The following is a 26254-nucleotide window of genomic DNA, read 5'->3' on the forward strand; positions in this document are numbered from 1 at the left end:
ACCCTACCCACATACTCACCTGGGGCCACCCTACCCACATACTCACCTGGGGCCACCCTACCCACATACTCACCTGGGGTCACCCACCCACATACTCACCTGGGGCCACCCTACCCACATACTCACCTGGGGCCACCCTACCCACATACTCACCTGGGGCCACCCTATCCACATACTCACCTGGGGCCACCCTACCCACATACTCACCTGGGGCCACCCACCCACATACTCACCTAGGGTCACCCTACCCACATACTCACCTGGGGCCACCCTACCCACATACTCACCTGGGGCCACCCTACCCACATACTCACCTGGGGCCACCCTACCCACATACTCACCTGGGGCCACCCTACCCACATACTCACCTGGGGCCACCCTACCCACATACTCTCCTGGGGCCACCCTACCCACATACTCACCTGGGGTCACCCACCCACATACTCACCTGGGGCACCCACCCACATACTCACCTGGGGTCACCCACCCACATACTCACCTGGGGCCACCCTACCCACATACTCACCTGGGGCCACCCTACCCACATACTCTCCTGGGGCCACCCTACCCACATACTCACCTGGGTCACCCACCCACATACTCACCTGGGGTCACCTACCCACATACTCACCTGGGTAACCCATCCACATACTTCCCCGACTCACCTCTATACCAGCAAGTCTGACCTCTTATCCTGTCCCATATCTTACGAGTGGCATCTCTCCCTTACACTTGAGGGAGTGTTTAAGGACTCTTCCTTCACTGCCTCATTCCTTATTCCACGGTTTTTCTCCTCACACTCACATGCAGTGGATTTGAAGGAGGAGGAAGGAGGGTGAGGGGGGGGGGAGAGGAAGAAGGGAGGGAAGAGGGGAAGGAACAGAAAGGTGCTACATACTCCCCCTTCCCTCCTCCTCTTCCAGCATCCCCCTCCCACAACATTATCAGCCAACTTTTCCAGCCTCCCAGATCTCCAGCCGTCCGCATCTTCAAGAAAAGTTTCCTCCAACTCGTCCTCTTCTGTTGGAGATCCTGGGCCCTTTTCTGGTGTCTCTCTCTCTCTCCCTCTCTCTCTCTCTCTCTCTCTCTCTCTCTCTCTCTCTCTCTCTCTCTCTCTCTCTCTCTCTCTCTCTCTCTCTCTGAGTGGCTGGTGGCCACTCAGCCTCCTTGTGTGTGTGTGTGGTGTGCGTGTGTGTGTGTGTGTGTAGTCTGTGTGGTGTGTCTGTGTGGTGTGTGTGCGCGTGTGTGTGTGCGCGTGTGTGTGTGTGTGTGTGCGTGTGTGTGTGTGTGTGTGGTGTGTGTGCGTGTGTGTGTGTGTGTGTGTGTGTGTGTGTGTGTGTGTGTGCGCGTGTGTGTGTGCGCGTACTCACCTAATTGTGCTTGCGGGGGTTGAGCTCTGGCTCTTTGGTCCCGCCTCTCAACCGTCAATCAACTGGTGTACAGATTCCTGAGCCTATTGGGCTCTATCATATCTACATTTGAAACTGTGAATGGAGTCAGCCTCCACCACATCACTTCCTAATGCATTCCATTTGCTAACTACTCTGACACTGAAAAAGTTCTTTCTAACGTCTCTGTGGCTCATTTGGGTACTCAGCTTCCACCTGTGTCCCCTTGTTCGCGGCCCACCAGTGTTGAAAAGTTCATCCTTGTTTACCCGGTCGATTCCCCTGAGGATTTTGTAGGTTGTGATCATGTCCCCCCTTACTCTTCTGTCTTCCAGTGTCGTGAGGTGCATTTCCCGCAGCCTTTCCTCATAACTCATGCCTCTTAGTTCTGGGACTAGTCTAGTAGCATACCTTTGGACTTTTTCCAGCTTCGTCTTGTGCTTGACAAGGTACGGGCTCCATGCTGGGGCCGCATACTCCAGGATTGGTCTTACATATGTGGTGTACAAGATTCTGAATGATTCCTTACACAGGTTCCTGAACGCCGTTCTGATGTTAGCCAGCCTCGCATATGCCGCAGACGTTATTCTCTTTATGTGGGCTTCAGGAGACAGGTTTGGTGTGATATCAACTCCTAGATCTTTCTCTCTGTCTGTTTGATCTTTAGCTAGATCTTTAGCTAAATCTTTAGCTAGATCGAGCTAGATCTTTCTCTCTGTCGCGTGTGTGTGTGTGTGTGTGTGTGTGTGTGTGTGTGTGTGTGTGTGTGTGTGTGTGTGTGTGTGTGTGTGTGTGTGTGTGCGCGTGTGTGTGTGTGCGTGTGTGTGTGTGTGTGTGTGTGTGTGTGTGTGTGTGTGTGTGTGTGTGTGTGTGTGTGTGTGTGTGTGTGTGTGTGTGTGCGCGTGTGTGTGTGCGCGTGTGTGTGTGTGTGTGTGCGTGTGTGTGTGTGTGTGTGGTGTGTGTGCGTGTGTGTGTGTGTGTGTGTGTGTGTGTGTGTGTGTGTGTGCGCGTGTGTGTGTGCGCGTGTGTGTGTGTGTGTGTGTGTGTGTGTGTGTGTGTGTGTGTGTGTGTGTGTGTGTGTGTGTGTGTGTGTGTGTGTGTGCGCGTGTGTGTGTGTGCGTGTGTGTGTGTGTGTGTGTGTGTGTGTGTGTGTGTGTGTGTGTGTGTGTGTGTGTGTGTGTGTGTGTGTGTGTGTGTGTGTGTGTGTGTGTCACGTGCTCTATTACTTCCCACTCCCCCTCTCTCTTTCCCCTCCCTCAATACGCGAATATATTTCTATTTTGTTCACAAAAATGATTTTATATGGGATTATAACGTTCAATTCTGCGGGATTGGCGCGCGCGGCTCGCGTGCGCACCAAACAGCGGCCGCAAACAAGCCTGTGGTAGTTGGCTCGTTAGCCGGGGTAATTTGTGGTTTTATAGGTCATCACGGGTAGCCCAAAATAGTTGATATATTTTATCAAACGGCTTCATATTGAAGGGGGTGGGGTCTGGGAGGGGGGGAGGTTGTATTAAAGTTGTATGGGCCGGCTTGTGTTTTGTGATCATACGTATATGTAAACTTATTTGTTTTTATAGCAATAAGATTGAAGAAATCCACACGAGCTGTGATCAGGGTTCGAGCCTACGTCCGGGATGAACCCGGATTCACGGGTCTGTGCTTCGGAGAGGCTACAGGAGCCTCGTGTGGGCAGTACAGCCCGTCCTCCAAACAAAGATCCAAAAGTGATTCCATGCACCCGCCAAACCCCCTGTTTATGAATGAAAAGCGGTTTACACACGACTCACAACTGCTGACGTTCGAACATATCCGGAACAAGTGCTTCACTGACGAATTTTGTTCGAATCACGACGCTATAAATGCTTCACCCACGTACTACAAATACAAATAATCGCCAACAGAACCTAAACACCTAACCTAACCTAACCTATGCCTATATATGCACAATATGCCAATATATTATAATATTAATTTATACTTGAGAAAATTCCCGTTTTGAATGAACAGCATGTTAAAATTTATGAATGTGTCTGTGGGGTCGACCGCTGGATGGAATGGACTTGAGTCGAGGACGGGTTGGGGCAGTAGGACTTCAGGTTGTAATTCTCTTTTAAACATGTCGAGGCGTAGCGGACTAAGGCGCGTCTGGGAGCATCCTGGACGCAGGTTCGAATACCTCGTCACGGCCCTTGTGGATTTGTTCATTTGATGCATCACGCTATTGTGATTTGTGCAATAACTTAGACTGTTTTAACAAGAAACTTGATTTTGGGAGGATATGTATTTTTTTGTTTTGTTTTAATCTAGTGCAATATGACCACCTCCCCCCCCCTCTTACACCTCCCTACAACCCCCCCCCCCACTCCTCCCTCCCTACGAATCCCCCAGGCCCCCCCTCTCCCCCCTCTTAAGTTACTGTACCTGGTCGTGCCCTGTATCTCTATGTTTGAACGCCAACGAAACCATAATTCTTGTCGCTCTCCCCTCCCTCCCCTCCCTTCCCCTCTTCCTTCCCCTTCCCCTCTCCCTTTCTCTCCCCTTCCCTCCCTCTCCCACCAACACCTGATCCCAGCTTCACCAATAATGGGAAAACAGGAAACCGAGCTGGTTATACTGATCACGTCTGTAAACACTGAGCTTTGTGGAGCAGTCCTGGCCACGTAGATAATATACAAATTGCATAAAAACTGTATTTTGACCTGTATTTTAGCTTTTTGTTTTTAAATTAACGAGAACATTGTGGTTGCAGCGCCGCCATATCATTCCCGCCACAAAGTCCAAGCCACCAGCTGGAACTACGCCACCACCAATGAGGAGGAAGATCCCCGCGCCCTCGACCAATCAGAGCGCTACGTCGACCTCAGCTTCGCGCCTCCCTACAAACCGCCTCCAGAAGGCTACAAGGTGAGACGAATCACGACGCCTTAACCAATTGGTTTCTGATTGATTGATAAAGATTAAGTCACCCAAGAGGTGGCACGGGCATGAATAGCCCGTAAGTGGTGGCCCTTTTGAGCCATTACCAGTATCAAGAGATGATACTGGAGATCTGTGGAGGCCCGACTGCACCCTGCGTGACGGGATATGTCTCCCGTCAATTGGTTTCTGACAGACTTTCACCCCCTCTGTCTGACGGGATGGGCAGGTGGGCTGACGGGATGGGCAGGTGGGGTGTGGAACAGATGTAAGGGCTGCAGGTGTGTAATAACAGAGAGTAAACGTGTTTGCTACTTGAGTATATTTAGATAAACAGGTGTGTGTGTGTTTAGACGAGTTTAATGAAAACAGATGTTAGTTCACCCCTGTTTTTTTTTCTTACATGTGTATGTTAACAGGTGCCCAACGGACACCTGCCCGGCCTGGACATGGATGAGACAGGTGTGTACGTCAACAGCCGCCGGCACAACATACTCGACTCAAACATGAACAAGACGTGAGTACCACATAAGATACATCATGTTGGCCTCTCTAAGCCTCCCTCTCTCTCTCTCTCTCTCTCTCTCTCTCTCTCTCTCTCTCTCTCTCTCTCTCTCTCTCTCTCTCTCTCTCTCTCTCTCTCTCTCTCTCTCTCTCTCTCTCTCAGGTTGAGGAAGTGAGCTGCTGCTACTTCTCCTTCAGTCACTCCTTTTGTTGATCTCTTCATCTCTTCTCATCTATGACATGCCATGACATGTCAGGTGACAGTGACGCCTCATGTCAGCTATTCACCTCATCGCAGCAAAATTTTAAATTCGTGATGAAGTCAAATCCCAGCATAATAGTGCGAGTCTCTCTATTTACAACTTTTGGGGGATTGTTCATTCCATGTAAATGATTCTTAATTCCTTGTAATCTTCGATTCGTGGGGGAAAAGTTTGTTTAATGAGATTAGTTATTGTGGGTGATTTGAGATTAGGCGAGTTAAGGAGGCTGTCAGATGGGGGAGTTTCCATCTGTGGGGGCACTTACCTGTCAGTGAGTGTGTGGGGGCACTTACCTGTCAGTGAGTGTGTGGGAGCACTTACCTGTCTGTGAGTGTGTGGGGGCACTTACCTGTCTGTGAGTGTGTGGGGGCACTTTACCTGTCTGTGAGTGTGTGGGGGCACTTACCTGTCAGTGAGTGTGTGGGGGCACTTACCTGTCAGTGAGTGTGTGGGAGCACTTACTTGTTTGTGAGTGTGTGGGAGCACTTACCTGTCTGTGACTGTGTGGGGGCACTTACCTGTCTGTGAGTGTGTGGGGGCACTTACCTGTCTGTGAGTGTGTGGGAGCACGTACCTGTCAGTGACTGTGTGGGGGCACTTTACCTGTCTGTGAGTGTGTGGGGGCACTTTACCTGTCTGTGAGTGTGTGGGGGCACTTTACCTGTCTGTGAGTGTATGGGGGCACTTACCTGTCAGTGACTGTGTGGGAGCACTTACCTGTCTGTGACTGTGGGGGGGGCACTTACCTGTCTGTGACTGTGTGGGAGCACTTACCTGTCTGTGACTGTGGGGAAAGTGAGATCCAGTTCTAGAGTCATTCCTTCGTCGCTGTTGCGTGTTCACCTTCCATTTAACGTCTTCCCTACTTCCTTTAACTTTAAAGAAGCTGTCTTTATCCATCTTGTCTATTTTTCTCTGTCTTTCATGTTGCATATTCCAGTATTGGTCTAACAAAGGCTCTGAACCGTGGTTTAGGTCTCTAAACGACCTTCTAATGTTTGTCAGCGTCTCATATGCTGCTGATGTTACGCTGTCTATGTGTGTGTGCCTTCAGATATTTCTCTCTCCGGCTCCAGTAGTTCCCGTTCCTCTGTGGTGTAGATGTCTTCTGGTCTACTTTTTTCCCTTCCCATCTCCATGGCCTTACACTTGCTGAGATTGAATTTTAGCAACCATTTGTTTGCCCACTTGTGTGTGTGTGTGTGTGTGTGTGTGTGTGTGTGTGTGTGTGTGTGTGTGTGTGTGTGTATTCACTTTATTGCATTCACCTAATTCTGCTTGCGGGGGTTCAGCTTCGGCTCGTTGGTCCCGCCTCCCAAATGTCAACCAATTAGTATACAGGTTCCTGAACCTATTGGGCTCTATCGTATCTTCATTTGAAACTGTATGGGAGCCGGTCGGCTGAGCGGACAGCACGCTAGACTTGTGATCCTGTGGTCCTGGGTTCGATCCCAGGCGCCGGCGAGAAACAATGGGCAGAGTTTCTTTCACCCTATGCCCCTGTTACCTAGCAGTAAAATAGGTACCTGGGCGTTAGTCAGCTGTCACGGGCTGCTTCCTGGGGGTGGAGGCCTGGTCGAGGACCGGGCCGCGGGGACACTAAAGCCCCGAAATCATCTCAAGATAACCTCAAGATAGCTTAACGAGTTCCACACCTGTCTTAACCCTCAACCGGTGTCTAACTCCACAGTTCATATTTACCGTTAGGTGAACAGAGGCATCGGGGTGAAGAAACAAAAATGTTGCCCAAGCGTATTTGTCCTGCCGTGGGAATCGAACCCGAGACCTATTGCTTGCGACACTCTCTCCTTTGCACCAGTTAAAAATATTAAAATCGCCATATTTATATTATTACGGTTTGTAATAATATTTGAGCACTATGTAATCGAAGGGACCTTTGACAAGCCTCCGGCTTCCTGTCCTCGTCGAGGCCACTAGTGGTAAAATTACCTCAGGTACCTAGTTCAGGTACCTTGAAAAAAATTCAGGTACCTGGTTCCGAGTTTCTAAGAGCCTCGTTTTCTTTTGCCTCGTTTTCTATGTTGAAGGTTTCTCTCTGCAGGACAACTAAAGTAACTGTTGCGTGGTTCGTAAAACCTTGAAATGGTAAACTTGAATTGCTCATTACAGCGCTGTGGCGAGTGTTATGTACAAAAAATACTTGAAATATATGAGGGTGCTTAACGAGGAGGAGGAGGAGGAAGCCACAGTGCTGTGGGGAACCTGCAAGAGACGGCAGGAATTAATAGGTCTCGGACCCGGGTGGGCGGCGGCGGCGGCGGGTCTGGGGGGGGGGGGCTGGTAACTTGATATATTTTGGGTGTTGGACTCTTACTAGTTACTGGGACCTTGGTATTACTGTATGTTGGAGTATGTTCTTGTTCTCTGCTGCTGCTGTGTCTGCGCCACGCTCCTGTTGCTGCTGCTGTGTCTGCGCCACGCTCCTGCTGCTGTGTCTGCGCCACGCTCCTGTTGCTGCTGCTGTGTCTGCGCCACGCTGCTGCTGCTGTGTCTGCTCCACGTTGCACCTGCAGCTGCTGTGTCTGCTCCACGCTGCTGCTGCTGTGTCTGCTCCACGTTGCACCTGCAGCTGCTGTGTCTGCGCCACGCTCCTGCTGCTGTGTCTGCTCCACGTTGCACCTGCAGCTGCTGTGTCTGCGCCACGCTCCTGCTGCTGTGTCTGCTCCATCCATCACCTGGATGTTGTTTTTGTACATTTGTTTGTTTTTAATTCCCAGCTCAAAACCCTCTTTTTTTATTTTCAATATAACGTTGTGTTGAGTCAACATTTTGTTCGCCATTTTATTTATTTGTATTTAACTACTGATGGATTGAGGTGCATATTTAGTGTCCTTTTGTCGGCGACCGGAAGCCTCGAACCCTGGAAACACAACCCGTAACTGTCTCTATTTTCCGCTTGTTACAACTTGTAATAAAGTTGTTACATCTTGGCTTAACGTGTTTATGACGTATTAGAACGTTGTTACAACTTGCTATATTGGTTGTTATAACTGGTTAGGTGGTGTTAAAACTTGTTCGAACGTTGTAGCAACGTCGTAGTTTCGGTGTGTGTTTGGCGGGGTATAACGCGCACCCGTTCCCAGGATGACAGCGTGGACGGCGCTTGGGACTCGTAATCCTTGGGTCCGGGTTCGATCCCCGGCGTTGGCGGGAAAACAAATGGGCAAAGTTTTTCACCCTTATGCCCCCGTTACCTAGCGGTAAATAGGTAGCTGGAAAGTTAGACAGCTGCTACGGGCTGCTTCCTGGGGAGTGGGGGGGGGGGGGGGGGTATTTACTTAGTTGTGTTTGCGGGGGTTAAGCTCTGTTCTTTCGCCCCCCCCCCTCCACACACACACACACACACACACACACACACACACACACACACACACACACACACACACACACACACACACACACACACACACACACACACACACACCACCGGCCCCTGAGGGGACCGGTGGCTAAGCGGACAGTACGCTGGACGCGTTATCCTGTGGTCCCGAGTTCGATTCCGGGCGCCGGCGAGAAAAAAGTACAAGAGCGTGGAGAAACTATAGAAATAACAAGACACTTGAGAGCAGAGAATGATACCAGAGGACTAGGAATGAATACGTCAGGGTGAGAAGAGAGGCAGAAGGACAATACGAAAATAACATAACAAGCAAGGCAAAGACTCGACCTAAATTGCTGCATAGCCACATCAGGAGGTAAACATCAGTGAAGGAACAGGTAATGAAACTGATGATAGGGACAGACAGATTCACTACAAACGACAAGGAAGTGTGCGAGGAATTCAATAAGAAATTCCAGGAGGTATTCACACTAGAGCAAGGAGAAGTTCCAGAGATAAGAGAGGAAATAGTTAACGAAGCACCACTAGAAGAGTTCGGGATTACCAGTGCGGAGATAAGGAAGCTTTCGCTAGAGTTGGATGTGACAAAGACTATAAACCCGGATGGATTCTCACCCATGCATATTAAAGGAAGGATCTGAAGCACTGTGCCTGCCACTCTCCATGGTGTATAACAAATCAATGGTAACAGGTGAACTGCCTAAAATTTAGAAGACGGCTAATGTAATCCCGATATACAAGGGGATAGACAGGAGGCACTGAACTACAGGCCAGTGTCCCCAACTTTCATACCATGCAAGTTGATGGAGAAGATTGTGCGAAAAAAAGCTAGTGGAACATCTGGAGCGAAAGAACTTTGTAACACATCACCATCATGGGTTCAGGGATGGCAAATCATGCCTCACAGGATTAATTGAATTCTACGACCAGGCAACAAAAATCAGGCAAGGAAGAGAGGGGTGGGCAGACTGCATATTTTTTAATTGCCACAAAGCCTTTGACACAGTACCACACAAGAGACTAGTGCACAAGCTGCAGATGCAGGCAGGATTGAAAGGGAAGGTACTCCATTGGATAAGGGAGTACCTAAGCAACAGAAGACAGCGAGTCACTGTGAGGGGTCAGGTCTCAGATTGGCGAGTCATCACCAGTGGAGTCCCACAGGGATCAGTCCTTGGACTTATACTGTTTCTGATATATATAAACGATCTCCCAGAGGGAATATACTCGTTCCTCTCATTGTTTGCTGATAATGCAAAAATTATGAGGAAGATTAAGACATAGGATTAAGACAGTATGAGACTACAAGATGACCTAGACAAACTGAATAAATGGTTTAACAAATTGCTACTAAAGTTCAACCCAAGTAAATGTAGGGTAATGAAACAAGGCGGTAGAAACAGGAGGCCAGACACGGGATACCGAATGGGAGATGAAGTCCTTTATGAAACGGACAGAGAAAGATCTAGGAGTTGATACCACGCCAAACCTGTCTCCTGAAGCCCACATCAAAAGAATAACATCAGCGGCGTATGCAAGACTGGCAAACATCAGGACTGCCTTCAGGAACCTGTGTAAAGATTCCTTCAGAACCTTGTGTACCACATAGGTAAGACCAGTTCTAGAGTATGGGACCCCAGCATGGAGCCCGTACCTTGTCAAGCACAAGACGAAGCTGGAAAAAGTTGAGAGGTATGCCACTAGGCTAGTCCCAGAATTAACAGGCATGAATTACGAGGAAAGGCTGCGTGAAATGTATCTCACGTTGCTGGAAGACAGGAGAACTCGAGAAGACATGATCACTACCTGCAAAATTCTTAGGAATTGACAGGGTAAACTGCTTCACACGGGTGGTACGCGAACAAGGGGACACAGGTGGAAACTCAGTACCCAGTTGAGCCATAGGGACGTTAGAAAGAACTTTTTCAGTCAGAGTAGTTAACAGATGGAATGCATTAGGCAGTAATGTGGTGGAGGCTGACTCCATACACAGTTTCAAATGTAGATATGATAGAGCTCAGTAGGCTCAGGAACTGTACACCAGTTGATTGACAGTTGAGAGGCGGGACCAAAGAGCCAGAGCTCAACCTCCGCAAGCAGGGAGCCGGTCGGCCGAGCGAACAGCACACTGGACTTGTGATCCTGTGGTCCCGGATTCGATCCCGGGCGCTGGCGAAAAACAATGGGCAGAGTTTCTTTCACCCTATGCCCCTGTTACCTAGCAGTAAAATAGGTACCTGGGTGTTAGCCAGCTGTCACGGGCTGCTTCCTGGGGGTGGAGGCCTGGTCGAGGACCGGGCCGCGGGGGACACTAAAAAGCCCCGAAATCATCTCAAGATAACCTCAAGATAGCACAACTAGGCGAGTACACACTAGTGGCAGGGCCTGGGGAAGCCTGCCAGGGGCCAGATTCACGAAAGCACTTACGCAAACACTTACGAACCTATACATCTTTTCTCAATCTTTGGCGGCTCTGTTTCCAATTATTTTTTTTATTTTTTTTTTGAGATATATACAAGAGTTGTTACATTCTTGTACAGTTAATGAGCTCCGAAGCACCAGGAGGCTGTTTATAACAATAACAACAGTTGAATGGGAAGTTTTCATGCTTGTAAACTGTTTAATAAATGTAACCAAAGCCGTCAAAGATTGAGGAAAGATGTACACGTTCGTAAGTGCTTGCGTAACTGCTTTCGTGAATCTGGCCCCTGGAGTTGAGCAAAACAAGTTGTCGGGCGGGAATAATACCCGGGACGAGGCTGCCAAACTTGGATAATGGGGCTGGAGGTCCATCTTGGCCCAGGCCATCACAGCGTCACTTGAGCGACTTTTCGGAGCCGAGGATACAGCCAAACGAGACTCACTATACAAATAAAAACTGCAGGACACGATTTTCACGCAGAAAAAAAAGAATAAAACCCGGGGTGTCATGGGAGTGATATTGACGATTTGTTTTGGGTTCGTCCGGGATGTGTTGTGTGGGTTTTTTTTTATTATTATTATTTTCTACCACAAACGTGGCCACACATTTACAATGCTAACCAGCATATATACATTTCCTTCTGTCCTCTATGGACAGGGGGAGTGAAGGCTGTGCACTCACCTTAATGTACTCACCTAGGTGAGTGTGCTGGCAGGGTCGAGCTCAAGCTCCCAGCCGGCATTTCCAGTTATAGGCTGGTTAATGATTTGTTGACCACACCACACACACTAGAAGGTGAAGGGACGACGACGTTTCGGTCCGTCCTGGATCATTCTCAAGTCGATTGTGAGAATGGTCCAGGACGGACCGAAACGTCGTCGTCCCTTCACCTTCTAGTGTGTGGTCTGGTCAACATACTTTAACCACGTTATTGTGACTCATCGCCTGCATATAGTTAATGATTTATTTTGCATATTCATACCCATCTAGTGAGTGGTAGTGCAATAGGATTAGAGTACATTAAATGGTTTTAATCAGACGTCGGGGAAGGTTGTTAGACATTAACTATTGGACTTTATCTCCAACTTTATATTTAATGATATTAATCCCAGGCATATGAACACTGCTTGCACTGATACGTATGGGAATATATTAAAGAAAAGTCGTTTTGGTAATAACATCATTTGAACATTGGATATTAGAGGGTCATTTCGATTGCGATGATTGAACTCCAGCTCTTGGATCCCGCCAATAAATCATTATTCGACTTGTGATTAGTCTCTGTATTTCTATGGGGCATTTTATCTTACTTTTTTAAAATCCAGTAAATTTATTAAACACAAATTTTCTTTCCTAAAGCCGTGCGGGTATTTTGAGGCAAAATTTAACTTTCAAATTTTCTAATAGCGTGCGCGCGCATGTGTGTGTAATTACCTAAGTGTAGTTACAGAATGAGAGCTATGCTCGTGGTGTCCCGTCTTCCCAGCACTCTTTATCATATAACGTACGTACGTACGTACGTACGTGTGTGTGTGTGTGTGTGTGTGTGTGTGTGTACTCACCTTGCAGGGTCGAGCCTCTGCTCTTAAGCCCCGCCTTTCAACCATCGTTAGTTCAGTGCAGTGACTCTCTTCACTCGTTTTTCTTATCATTTTTACATTTAAAACTGTGCAACTAATTGGCCTGGAGAACTTCGTCGTCTAGGCTGTTCCACTTAGACTCTTAAACTGAGAAACGTCTTCCTGGCATCATTGTGGCTAGTCTGTGTTACCAGTTTCTTATTATGTCCTCTCGTTCTACTGATCCTTAATTCGAATATTGCTTCTATATTCTACTTTGTCAATCCACCTTAGTATCTTGCACGTCGTTATCATGTCTGCCCTGTTCCTAATATACTATATAATATACAATTTTCATATACTATACAACTATTTGGAAGCGAGATGTGGGATGTATCTCCTTGCATGATGATTATATATTCATACACATACATATTCATACACATTCATACACATGTACAAGAATGTAACAACTCTTGTATATATCTCAAAAAAAAAAAAAAAAAAATTATCTCCACAGGCAAAAAGTTACAGCCCCGCTCCTGTGCCAGGTAAGTTCATTATGGGCTCACCACAGCCCGTGCTACTTGGAGCATTTTGTTTCCAGTAGCTGAATCTAAAATATCACCATCATCTCCACAGGAACTCTGTGTATGAGAACGCCAACGACTCGACAAGCGGCGCCAGCCCGACCCCGCCACACTACGCCCACCCGACGTACGCCCTCGGCATGCCCGCGCCCTCCAGCCCATCCCGTCAGTCCTCTACAGACACCAAGAAGGTACACTTTAACCTGGCGGGGACCCAGGGCCACGGCGGCCATGCTGACGAGCGTGTGTATGAGGCCAGGAACGAGGAGGTAGGCGCTGTTGCGGGGCTCTCCTCTCCCCCTCTTCTTCAGTACTTCTTGCATGCCCCTTCTCCTCCCCCAGCACCGGGCACGCTGTACCCAGACACCAGGCAACTCTTCCCTCCATACCCACCACACACTAATTCATTTTTCTGTTCTGCCTTCGCGAGTTCCAACAATTATTCATTGCACCCTGAATAATTACAAAGGGGCCTCGTAGCCTGGTGGATAGCGCGCAGGACTCGTAATTCTGTGGCACGGGTTCGATTCCTGCACGAGGCAGAAACAAATGGGCAAAGTTTCTTTCACCCTGAATGCCCCTGTTACCTAGCAGTAAATAGGTACCTGGGAGTTAGTCAGCTGTCACGGGCTGCTTCCTGGGGGTGGAGGCCTGGTCGAGGACCGGGCCGCGGGGACACTAAAGCCCCGAAATCATCTCAAGATAACCTTCCCTTGCTAAGTCAAGATAACCCTAATGGTACATTCCGAGAACATGACAACCCTCGCATCATGGAACATGGCAATAAGATAATTTGTACCAAAACTTCCCCCTCAGGGATGAAGAGATATAGATCTCTAACAAACTTCTGGCATATGTATCAAGTGCCGGTAAAGTGACATTACCCGATGGGAAGGAATCCCGCTTCTTGCTGAGTTTAGTAATACAGAGTATATTTATCTGGTCAGCCAGTGACAGTATAACAATTTGGTTCTTGGTACGTTTAGAGAGAGAGAGAAGCGCACACCACCACCACACGCTTGTCTTGGCAAATGTTATTTTGCATTGCACGCTGTTTGACACATTTTACTTGTAATTTACACTTTGCTTGTTTTGTAACTAGCATCTGCAGTCAATCTTACACAACTATACAGTGGTTGTGAATCTTACCAAATCTGCCCTGTAGTTCCTTGTAGGTAAAAGAAATTTAACTGGTACGTATATTTTGGTAATACTGTTGGTACATTTCATGACAGATACTGTAGTGAATGACACCATACTTTCCTCCAGTTTTGAGGAGACACAGGGGTGGGATTACATAAAGGGAAAGCACCAAGCCATTATGACTATATAGCACTTGGAAGGGATCAGGATAAGGATTTGGGATGGGACGGCGGAAAGGTATGGTGCCCAACCCCTTGGGCACCTGAATGAAGGGAGGAATCTGACCTGAATGAAGGGAGACCGTTGCTCTTCCGTCTAGCCCAAGTGGTTGGGCTGGACAGTATAGATGGTTGGGCTTTGAACCAAGTGTTTCAAATGAAGCAGCTCCAAAATTGGAGTTGGACCTAATTCTGCCAAGTTTCTAGTGTATATAAATGACTTACCCAATTGAATATACTGTACAGTACTGTACTGTTCTATTTGATGCTTGCTTATGATAAAATAATTGTGACATTTAAATAACTAAGATTTCAAACTGCTACAAGAAGACCCAGATGAGATGTTCAATTAGTGGCAAGGATAGCAAACAGAATTAAAACCAGAGAAGTGCCAGATGCAGTGGAACTGGGAAAGGGTAAACCCCATTTGACACAAGCTGGGAGATGAGATACTTATCTCCTCTGAAAAAGAAAATTCTATGAGTGTTATAAATAACAAGCCATCTTTAGAATACCAAATAAATGAAACTGTATCAAGTTCTCGTATACTGATAGCCAAATACTGGTTGGCACTCAATTATATGGGGGAAAAATGTTGGAAACCTTATTAAAAATGTTCATCAAACCAAAGTTGGCATATTCAGAGGGTGTGTGATGTCTTCACAACGAAAACATATCAACTAGATAGAGGGGAGGGGCAGAGGTATGATATATATACCAAACATTAGATGGAGAAGAAAGGTGAACAAATGTTAAGACTAAAACTACCAAAAATCTGCAGCTGAGGTATGAAAAAGTATTTCTCAAATCATATTGTGACTGGATAATACTGCAAAATAAGGTGGCATGTATAAAAACAGACAATTTAATGAGTAAATATGATAAATAAGTAAAGGAAAACAGAACACACAGCTTAAATTATATCCTTTAAACCACAAATAAGAGATCATGCAACATATTGTGGGAGTGGATGAGACATCAGCATGCGTTGATGGTAGGGACACACCAGTGAGGCAATGGTCGGGTCACGACAGTATGTCATGGTTTTAGGGACACACTATAAGGAAACACAGCAACATGCGGAACACTTGCCCGGTGCCCGGAGATGTGGTAGTGATATCATTAGCTGCAGGTGCCGCAGCATGATTGTGATTGCACCTCCTCTTCTCCTGAGCCGTCCCCAGCAGTTTGTACATCCCTGCAGCTCTTGTTCCCGCCTTTAATGTCTAAGGGTGACCTGATGATCTGGTAGTGGTGACCTTGCTTATGCCTACTGTCACCTGTCAAACTCGCCTGTCATGGCCTAGCTGCTGTCTTTAGTTTCAAGGTTTGTAGGTTCACGTTGAGGCTCATTCATTCATTTATCGGAACTATATTAGTCTTGTGGTCAATGTGAAGATCTTGGTATTTTCCACTACGTATATTGTTGGGGAAACACCTCTTCCATTTCAAATCTCCAGATCATTACTTATGCTCTGGTAAGATAACTTGGGCCATTGAAAACATGTGAGTTTTTGTATTTTATTTGTAATCTTATCATAATTTACCTGAGAAGGTTACAGTAATTAAGTTCATTTAGTGGCCAAGGAGGCACAGGATGGTGCAGTGACAAGGGAATGCAATACATTAAATATAATAAAGACTATAATAATGTACAGTACTGTACTCAGATGGAAAGGAAAACAAAGCAATAAATTAGGCAATAGATTATGTACCTTAGTGTGTCTTCCTCAAACACTTCAAGTTAATCTTCAGATTGAGATACTTGCTGTTTTCACTTGTGTGTCACAATTTGAGTTTATTTACATAAATGATATAAAAATATTTAAAAATATTTATATTATAAAAATATTTTCACATTTTATAATATTTGAGCAACACATCAGTGTATTACACATTTTCACATTTTATTATATTTTGCATATACAGTATAGTGTAAAGGTAGGTGTATAGGCCAACTGGCTTTATAGTATTTGAAATTGGCAGTACACATTGTTCTGTATATTAAATTATTTCATCCGAGTGTTGTCTATTGTAGAAATAGTTTTTTTAATGAAGGCATTTTTTTTTAAATTCTGCATGCAGAATTTAACATACAGAATTGATTTCTGTATATGGAACAGATTTCCACAATAGGAATTGAGTTGCATTTGTTGGTATTTACCTGAATTATCTTAGGGCCACTATATCTCGAGTGGTTTTAATGAGGACAGGAGCCTGGCAGTTTTTCAAAGCTCTGTTTGTCCTGAGGATCTTTTCCAATTAGATTTTAAAATGTAACAGTTTTGACACTCACAGCTTCGGTGGGTAGGCGATTCCATGGGTTTATAACCTGTGGGTGAAAAAGTATCTCTTGTTCTCATTTCTCATTGTGGTTTGTTGAGCTTGAAACTGTTGCTACTTGTTTGCATTACAGCTGATCTTTTGCTGGCAAATAAAGCTCGTATCGAGGTGGATTTTGAAATTTACCATTGTTTTGGCATTAGTGGCTTTGGTGGGTATAGGCACTTCTGTGGGTTTATAACCATATGGGTGAAAAAGCATCTCTTGTTTTCCATCCTACATTGTGGCTTATTGAGCTTGAAACCGTAGCTCGTTACTTGTGTTACATCTGACCTTTTAAAGAAGCTGTATGTATCTAGGCGCTGATGCACTGGGTCATTGAACTTTAATCCTGGCCTGGGTATGTTGATATTTGTTTACTTGCCTTACCAACTCCTCTAGGAAGCAGCTCATCTTTTCATCTTGTATGTTATTGGTTTTATACGGTTGGCCTGTTAGGGATCCAAGATGTATTGAAATGTTGTCACTCATTTCATGTGGGATGTTCTGATTTGTATTTATCATAGTTGTTTGTACTTTTTCTTTTGTTTGTGCAGTTAAGAGCAATACAGTAGATTGTGGTTTCTGGAAATATTTTGTGTGTATGGAAGGTAAATTTAGTGAAGGCAGAAGCGATGGAAGTGCTGGCAGGTCACCTCACCAGTGCTGGAGGTATGTGGCTGACTAACCCTAATAAATTACATATTAACCAGTTGAGTCAAGTTACTAATACAGTATATTTTTGCACATGTAGAGTTGCAACTGAAATAACATCAATAGCCGTATTTTGAATAGATGCACTCAAACCTTGCATGTAGTTTATATATGATACTAACACAAGCACAGCCTAATTAGCAGTCCACTAACATAGTACCCGGCATGACTAGGCTCTCGTCACCTTTACGAGCTGCTGTTTTAACAGATGCTTACCCAGTTAGATTATAGCTTTAACCCAAACAATGTATTGTAGATCATGATGTAATGTGTCAGTGATTAAATAACTTTATACCTTTTAACATTCAAAATACAAAACATATCTTTAGTCTCAGACTACTTTGACATTGCTTAATGTAAATACAGTATCTACAATATTTAATAGTCTTGAAGCAAATGAAGTTGTTTAAGAGCTATTTAACCATGGTTAACTTAGTTATCAGGTAACACTAATTAAATTACAGAATATATTAATAAGGATCATAGATTCTTAACGGGTCTAACACAGTTACTGAGCGAGTGAAATTTAGTAGTCTTTAAGGGAGCTTATAAGTGTGTGTATCATGAGTGAAATATATCACAGTTGTATCACAAGACTAATCAGCCTACAGCTTCTGTAAAATATAATGACATTCAAAAAAGCTAACTATATTATTTTGATGTTGAGGTGATCAAGCGTGTGGCAGAACTACAGCAGCTGGTGGAGGATGCTGAGAACTACCTGAGTGACGCGGACGGCGAGACTACCGAGACGGAAAGCGTACGCTCTGATCAATATGGCAGATTAAAGCACTCTGATTCTCTCCTACTTCTGACCCAGGTACTGTACTGTATTCCCAACTTGATTACTTTTCTGGCTTCAATTTTTTTTTTATGAACTGAAATCAGGCACATTGCTGCTAAACTTTTCCATCTAACTCTTAAATCACAGTTGCAGGCTACCATTCTCATATTAATGTCTCATGTATCCTGACTTGTGTATTTCACATGATCAATAATTGAGTTTAAATTATTTACAACACAATTATTTAGTAAATAATAAATTAAATAATTGTGTTGAGCTTTCATAATGAAGAATATAGTAATAGGCTATAATCATGTTTTTATAAATTGAATTTGATGGTAATTTTACAGTACAGTGGTACCTCAGCTTACGAATTTAATCCGTTCCCAGAGACGGCTCGTAAGCCGAATATTCGTAAACTGAAGCGAATTTCCCATAAGAAATAATGTAAATTGGATTAATCCATTCCAGACTCCCCAAAAAATTAACTTCAAAGTATATTTTATTCCTAATTCACCCAAATCTTCAGTACTAAAGTATGTACAAGTTATTATCTACCTTTACTGATGACTCTTTTTGGCGTATGGAAGACAGTGAGGAGGAGGTAGGAGGATAGGTGTTAGTGTTTGGAAGGGGACTCCCCTTCCATTATAACATCAGGCAGTGATGACTTCTTTGGGGTACACACTCTGGTACGTTTTGCCTGCATACCACTATAGGACCTGCTTGTGGCTCACTGCTTGTTTTTCTCACTAAAAATATGTCTAGCAACACTTGTTTTTCCCTACATTGTAACACTTGGCTGAAGTGAGACATCACACTGTCATTATAAAGGTTAACACAACGGTCTGCTACAGCTTGATTTGAGTGACACTTTTCAGCAAAACTTTGCAATTCTTCCCATACTTCACACATTTTCTTAATAAATGAGAAAGGGACATCCTCTACTCTACATCAACAACCCTCATACCATTTTCATGTTTATGAATGATCTCTTGTTTTTCCTCTATGGTCATTCTCACATGTGTTTTCTTGGCTTGAACCTTACCACTGGCTTTCTTGGGACCCATGGCGAGATATATAATAACAACTTTTATGTTCAAATACCAAAAAATCTGATAAAAACTAATTCTTTACAAAGAATTCAGACACGATTAGGGAGCCGGTCGGCCGAGCGGACAGCACACTGGACTTGTGATCCTGTGGTCCCGGGTTCGATCCCGGGCGCCGGCGAGAAACAATGGGCAGTTTCTTTCACCCTATGCCCCTGTTACCTAGCAGTAAAATATAGGTACCTGGGTGTTAGTCAGCTGTCACGGGCTGCTTCCTGGGGGTGGAGGCCTGGTCGAGGACCGGGCCGCGGGGACACTAAAAGCCCCGAAATCATCTCGAGATAACCTCAAGATAACGATTGTCATTAGCCGGGAGGCACTGGTAAACTGAGGTGCGATCGCCGTGCCACCACACGCTAGGTCGGCCATACGTGTATCAACAAATTTTATTTCCAGAGGCAAAGCTCGTAACTCGATTCAGATTTTACGAAGAAATTGAGCTCGTTACCCGAAAAGTTTATAAATAGGGGCATTTGTAAGCCGAGGTGTCACTGTACTACATTTGGCAGTACAGTACTGTGCTGCTAAGAGAAACATGACTTTTTAACATAGTGGTTTTGCAGGGTCAGAAGCTATTGCCAAATGGCGAGGTAGTGGAGAGTGAAGAACGCTCGGGCAGTGATACGGACTCGCAGGCAACGCCCAATCAGAGCCCGGCACACAGACCCGGTGAGATATCTGTGTAATCTTCCAACATACACTTCTGACAGTTATGTTCAGATGAGAATGCAGTATTGTATTTTTTACCTGATTTACCTGAGGGCCCCTAACTCTAGTGGCCTCGATGAGGACAAGAAGACATTTATTTGTCAACACAGATAAATTGAGTATGCTTGAATTAGTATTTTGCTTCATCACCACCACCACCATTATTATTGTAGTTTCCCCTCCACCACAATCCCATCACGCCCTAAACATTTATACTGTGCTAACAAGGGTATATAAACATTATTAAAAGCCTAATCTAATTTTCCTCTTGACAGCTGCCAAGCCTCCGCAACGTCCCTCATCAGTCCTCAAGCCAAGTGGGTCATCCTTTGGCCTGCACTCCCCAGACAACCTGCCCATCACTTTACAGAGCCGTGAAAATGACATCAAGGCACTCATTAAGCAGCTAGAAGACAACTCTGGTCTTCCCTACACCTTTGCAGAGGGCACACTTTATCTCGATCCAGATATCATCGACCTTACTATGATCCCACCTCCTATCACTCCAGATGAGGTCAGTCTCTCGTACTCTAATCACTCCTGCATTTAGTTTCTCTAGCATAATGCATGCTGTAATAATTATATATATATATATATATATTTAGAAAATTTAATGTGTTTTGTATCCTCAGTAAAGGATACTAAGTTTCAACATTTGTATGTCACAAAAAAGGATCCCTATTGTTGCTTCACAATGTTTCTGATTGAGAAAACTTAAGCCAAATTTTAGCCTAGGTAAGCCCATAGGAACAAGACTTAAATTGCAGGTTATGGGTGCTTTCAATCTTTACAACTTTATACAAATATTTCTGTTACATTAACAGAGCTATGAGGTCACATAAGCTACCATTATACAAGGAAAGCTCCTATACATAAAAAGCCTTGCACACAAAGTTTACATTGTATTTTTTTTTTTAAAGCAGTACCTATTTATATATTGGAGCTCAAGATAAATATTTCCTTTATGTTGCTAGATGACTTAGTACTAGAACACACATTATAGAGGCTCTTCTCTAGTTACGGAGCCACACGAGGCTCCCTGTAGTCTCTGTTGCATTTGCTACTCTGAGAATTTTTTCATTACACTTAATGTTACTTTCTAGCCAGAAATATAGTATAAATGAAGTACAGAATATTTGGGAATTGCTTGATGCAAGAATACAACACAGTGTTTATTGCACTAGATAATTGTAAAGGGGGAGTTTGAAGTCAATATTTATTTATTTATTTATAAATATACAAGAAGGTACATTGGGTTTGTGAGAATACATTGGATAGTACAGTATATACATTCTTGTAAAGCCACTAGTACGCGCAGCGTTTCGGGCAGGTCCTTAATCTAACAGATAATTTTAAGTAGGTAATTTCTATCAGAATTGATAAATGATAAAGATACATTGCAAGAGAAAATGAGATGAGAAAGCTTAGTAAGTATATTAAAGCACATTGTTATATTAAAGCTCTGATTGATTACATTGACAGCTTGATTAGTAATTTAAACAAGATTAATAGACACCATACAGCAGATTGACAGCACATATAAGACAGCAATGATCACAATGGTAAAGATATTCAGATTGGGTACTTATATGTGCTTGTCTTCTTATATGTGCTTATATTGTCTTCTTATATGTGCTGCCAATCTGCTGTATGGTGTTTATAAATCTTGTTTATCTGTATAAATAAATAAATTTATTTATTTATTTATTTATTTATTTATACAGATAAACAAGATTTATAAACACCATACAGCAGATTGGCAGCACATATAAGAAGACAGCAATGATCACAATGGTAAAGATGTTCAAATTGGGAACATAAAGGTTGGGAGATTGGGTAGCAATAGATACAGTGCAATTTTAAGGCAAAAAGTGAAAAACTATGAAGATGAAATTAGGTACTTTTTAGTATTGATTTTGAATGATGTAAAAGTTGGACAGTTTTTCAATTCAGTAGGGAGTGAGTTCCATAAACTGGGTCCCTTTATTTGCATAGTGTTTACACAGATTAAGTTTAACTCTGGGGATATGAAAGATATATTTATTTCTGGTGTGGTGATAATGGGTCCTATTACATCTGTCCAGGAAGAGTTTCAGAGCAGGATTTGCATTTAAGAACAGGGTTTTGTAAATGTAGTTGACACAAGAGAATTTATGGAGTGAGATTATGTTTAGCATGTTTAGGGAGTTAAACAAGGGGGCTGAGTGTTGTCTGAAAGCAGAATTTGATATTATTCTGATAGCAGATTTTTGCTGGGTGATGATGGACGTGAGGTGGTTTGCAGTGGTTGAACCCCATGCACAGATACCATAGTTGAGATAGGGATAGAGTAGTGCATAATATAGAGAGATGAGAGCAGAGTTAGGTATATAATATCTGATTTTGGAGAGTATACCAACTGTTTTAGAGACTTTCTTAGTTATGTGTTGTATGTGGGTACTGAAGTTGAGTCTCTTGTCTAGGAATAGGCCAAGAAACTTTCCATCATTTTTATTGCTAATGTTTACATTGTCTATCTGAAGCTGAATTGCATTTGTAGATTTGCTTCCAAATAGGATGTAGTAGGTCTTTTCTATGTTAAGTGTTAGTTTGCTGGTTGATATCCATCAGTGGACTTTTTTTAGTTCATTATTAACATCATTTAGTGTATGTGGGTTGGGTTGGAGTAGATGAGGGTAGTATCATCAGCAAACAAAATAGGTTTCAGAATGTTAGAGACATTAGGCAGATCATTGATGTATATAAGAAATAGAAGAGGTCCCAAGATGCTGCCCTGTGGCACTCCAACGGTTATTGGTAGAATGGGAGAAGTTATATTATTGATGGCTACACATTGGTGTCTATCACTAAGATAGGATTGGATATAGTCCAGTGCATGGCCTCGGATTCCATAATGATGGAGTTTACATAAGAGGTAATCGTGATTAACAGTATCAAAGGCCTTTCTCAGGTCAATGAAGAGTCCAATCGGAAACTCATTTTTGTCAAGGGCTGAGTAAATTATATCAAGGAGACTAATAATTGCATCGTTGGTACTCTTTTGAGAGCGGAAGCCAAACTGACGGGCTAAGAATGTCGAATTTTACGAGGTAGGAGTAGAGCTGTTTGTAGATAATTTTGTCAAATATTTTTGATAGTATGGGTAGGTTCGATATTGGTCTATAGTTGTTTATGTCTGCCGGATTACCTCCTTTATGAACTGGCGTTACTCTTGCTTTTTTAAGGATATCAGGGAAGGTATGACACTCAAGGGATTTGTTGAACAGCAGAGCTATAGGTGGCGCAAGGGCATGGGAGGCGCTCTTGTATACAATGGATGGGATTTCACTGATGTTCTCAGCTTTTGTTTTTAGTGAGTGTATGATGGACACAACATCTGTCGGGCTGACTGGTGAAAGGAGAAGATAGTTTGGATAGCTGCCTGAGAGATATGTGTTGATATGTGTCTGAGTCTGTGGGATTTTACTTGCAAGGTTAGCACCAATCGATGAAAAGAAGCTATTAAATTCATTCGCCATTTCTAAGTCAGATGACGGTGTAAGGCCATCCTTAGAGAGTGTTATCGGGTTGTGGGAGTGTTGTTTAGTTCCTAGGATATTAGAGATGGTATTCCATGTGCTTTTCATGTTGCCTTTTGCTTCTTTGAATCTAGTCTCATAATATGAAAGTTTTGCTTTTCTTATGATACTGGTAAGCACTGATGAGTACCTTTTAACTACTTCCTTTGAAACTAGGCCACTCCTAAATTTCTTTTCATATTCATGTTCTTTGTTGATTGATTTAATTATGCCACTTGTGAGCCACGGGTTATTTTTTCTTCTTTTATCAGTTACTTGTTTGGTAAGGAGGGGACAGTGAGTGTTGTAGAGGCTTAGAGTTTTGGAGAGAAAGAGGTTAGTTGATGAGTTTATATCCTGTGAATTATTAAATTCAGATTCCCAGTTAATATTGTGAAGTGCATTGGAGAGATTGCCTAAAGCTGATTCACTATGTAGCCTGAATGAGAGTTTCTTGGTTTCTGGTGGTGATGTGTCCATGTTTGCTATGAGGAAGGTAGGATAGTGGTCAGTTGTTCTGTCATAAATTACCCCAGATGTAAGGGGAGCTGTTATATTAGTCCATAGGTGATCCAGGGTAGTGGCAGATGTTTGAGTGACTCGGGTGGGCTTGGTGATTGTGGGGATTAGCATACAGGAGTGCATGCTGTTACGGAAATAGTCAACTTGAGGGTTGTTTTGAAGACCCAGGTCAATATTGAAATCACCTCCCAGAATGTGATTTTTGTTAAGATTGTTATTTATGATAAGATTCCTTACATTGTCTGAGAATAAAGCTATGTTGGTACTGTATTAGGAAATCTATAGATGGCACCGATAGTCAGGGAGGATTTAAGGGATTTACTGGAGAACTTGGCAAAGGTATATTCACAATAGTCGTCTCTATCACTAATAACACTTGCAAATGAAGGTATCTTTGTAATATATTGCTGTACCGCCACCTTTTTTATTAGGCCTACAGTTATGAATGGCTTTATAACCAGCTAGATTGTAGAGTTGGGTATAGTCATTACTTAGCCAAGTTTCTGTTAAAATGATGAATGATAATTTAGTACCTAGTGCTGTAAGTAGTGCATTTATATCATCAAAATGTTTACCAAGTGACCTAACATTTTGGTTGTAAACTGATAAGCAGGTGCTATTTAGGAGTTTGTTTCTTGCAAGATTTGCTGTGTAATACCTGCAATAATGATGATCAATGTGCTGATTTGTGTGGATATGGGACAGAAGATTTTGATCAGGATCAATATCAGTAAGCATATAGATAAAATAATGTCACGATACAATATGATAAGCAATTACAGGAACAGATAAATACTAAATCTGCTGTAAAATAGAAAGTAATTATAGCAAAACACAATACAATAATATAACAATACAATAAGAGCTTACAAAGTATTAAGTCTACTAAAATTAGAGAATAATTATAGCAAAACACAACAATAAATGCAAGTAAACAAAAGAATTGAAACAATTAGAGGTAGAATAAAGGTCACTAGATAGCCATGGAGGATACACAAGTTTGGTGGAGAGAACAAAAAATCAGTAGAGACTGTCAAGATGAATATATAAAAATTTGACAAATGATAATTGTAAAGTAAAATAATCTTAAAGATAATAAATTTTATTTAGCTTAGTTTTTAACCTATAATTAGTATGAACTTAATTAAGAGAACAAAATGAGATCAATAATTGATTTCAATAAATGACATAAATCAATACAATTAAATTTAAAATTTAAAAAGAATAGGGTAGGATTAGATTTAAGAGTAAAATTTTACAATGATACTGAGGTAGATGCTTGCATAAGTGCATGGAGACTTGACGGATTATTTAGGAAATTATATGAATGAGAGAACATTAGGTAAATGGTAAGGCAGAGACAGCACCTTGGACAAAGTTAGATTAAGTTAGGTTAGGCTCAGGCACTGAAAGAGTTATTTTAAGTACTGGCATTGGTCGGGTTCAGGTTTTCAGATATACCACAATCACTAAAGAAGGCCAGTAGTTGTTGGTCACACTTTATTTCATATCTTTTTCCTGCACTTTCCTTCTTTGCAATAATCATTCCATTCCTAGTGTAGCACTGCTTGATAAGACTAGGGTTTAGTTTGCGAATTTGACGCAGCCTGTAGAGGAGGGATCCACGCTGCTTTGTAAGACACTCATTTATATAGAGGTTGGTTTTATGCTTAGCAGCTGATTGTATGAGGTCAAACTTAACAGAGGGATTTGCAAGTTTGATGAGCATTCTCCTACTGCTACGGGAACTGTTTTTATCTATCCTGATAGCTGATTTGATATCAACATTGACTTTGATCTTTGAATTAATTAGGGTGTGGGCTATGTTACAACAATTCTCACCTTGTTGTTCATCAGGTAGATCAGTAGAGCTAATTATCAGGGAGTCATGAAGTTGTTGTTGCTCTTGGTCATCTTCGGAAGCCGCCTGGTGAATCTGAAGGAGATTGATCTGTTTTTCCAGCTTTTGAAGGAGGTCACTTTGAGCTGAGAGGGTTTCCTCGGCCTGAATCTTATGTATTTGATCCATTGCATCATTTGCAACAGTTTGTAAGTTGAGAATTTCTTGGTTGTTGTTCGTCGACGATTCAAGGAGGCGGTCTATGGTTTGTTGTTGTCGGGTGACTGTGGCTTGGAGGGCCGAAATAGCTTCAGATTGCATTAGCACA

General features: G+C 43.3%; 1 protein-coding gene across 1 annotated transcript in view; it reads left to right on the forward strand.

The window, feature by feature from the left end:
* LOC123748939 (serine-rich adhesin for platelets) overlaps window positions 1-26254 on the forward strand; it is a 357404-nt gene that overhangs the window by 314560 nt on the left and 16590 nt on the right. The window contains 6 exon segments of the mRNA XM_069315267.1: window positions 4141-4295; window positions 4727-4824; window positions 13059-13275; window positions 18071-18223; window positions 19863-19968; window positions 20283-20521. Coding sequence (XP_069171368.1) covers window positions 4141-4295; window positions 4727-4824; window positions 13059-13275; window positions 18071-18223; window positions 19863-19968; window positions 20283-20521 — 968 coding nt within the window.

Source organism: Procambarus clarkii, chromosome 81 (genome assembly GCF_040958095.1).
Source record: "Procambarus clarkii isolate CNS0578487 chromosome 81, FALCON_Pclarkii_2.0, whole genome shotgun sequence".
NCBI classification, from domain to species: Eukaryota; Metazoa; Arthropoda; class Malacostraca; order Decapoda; family Cambaridae; genus Procambarus; species Procambarus clarkii.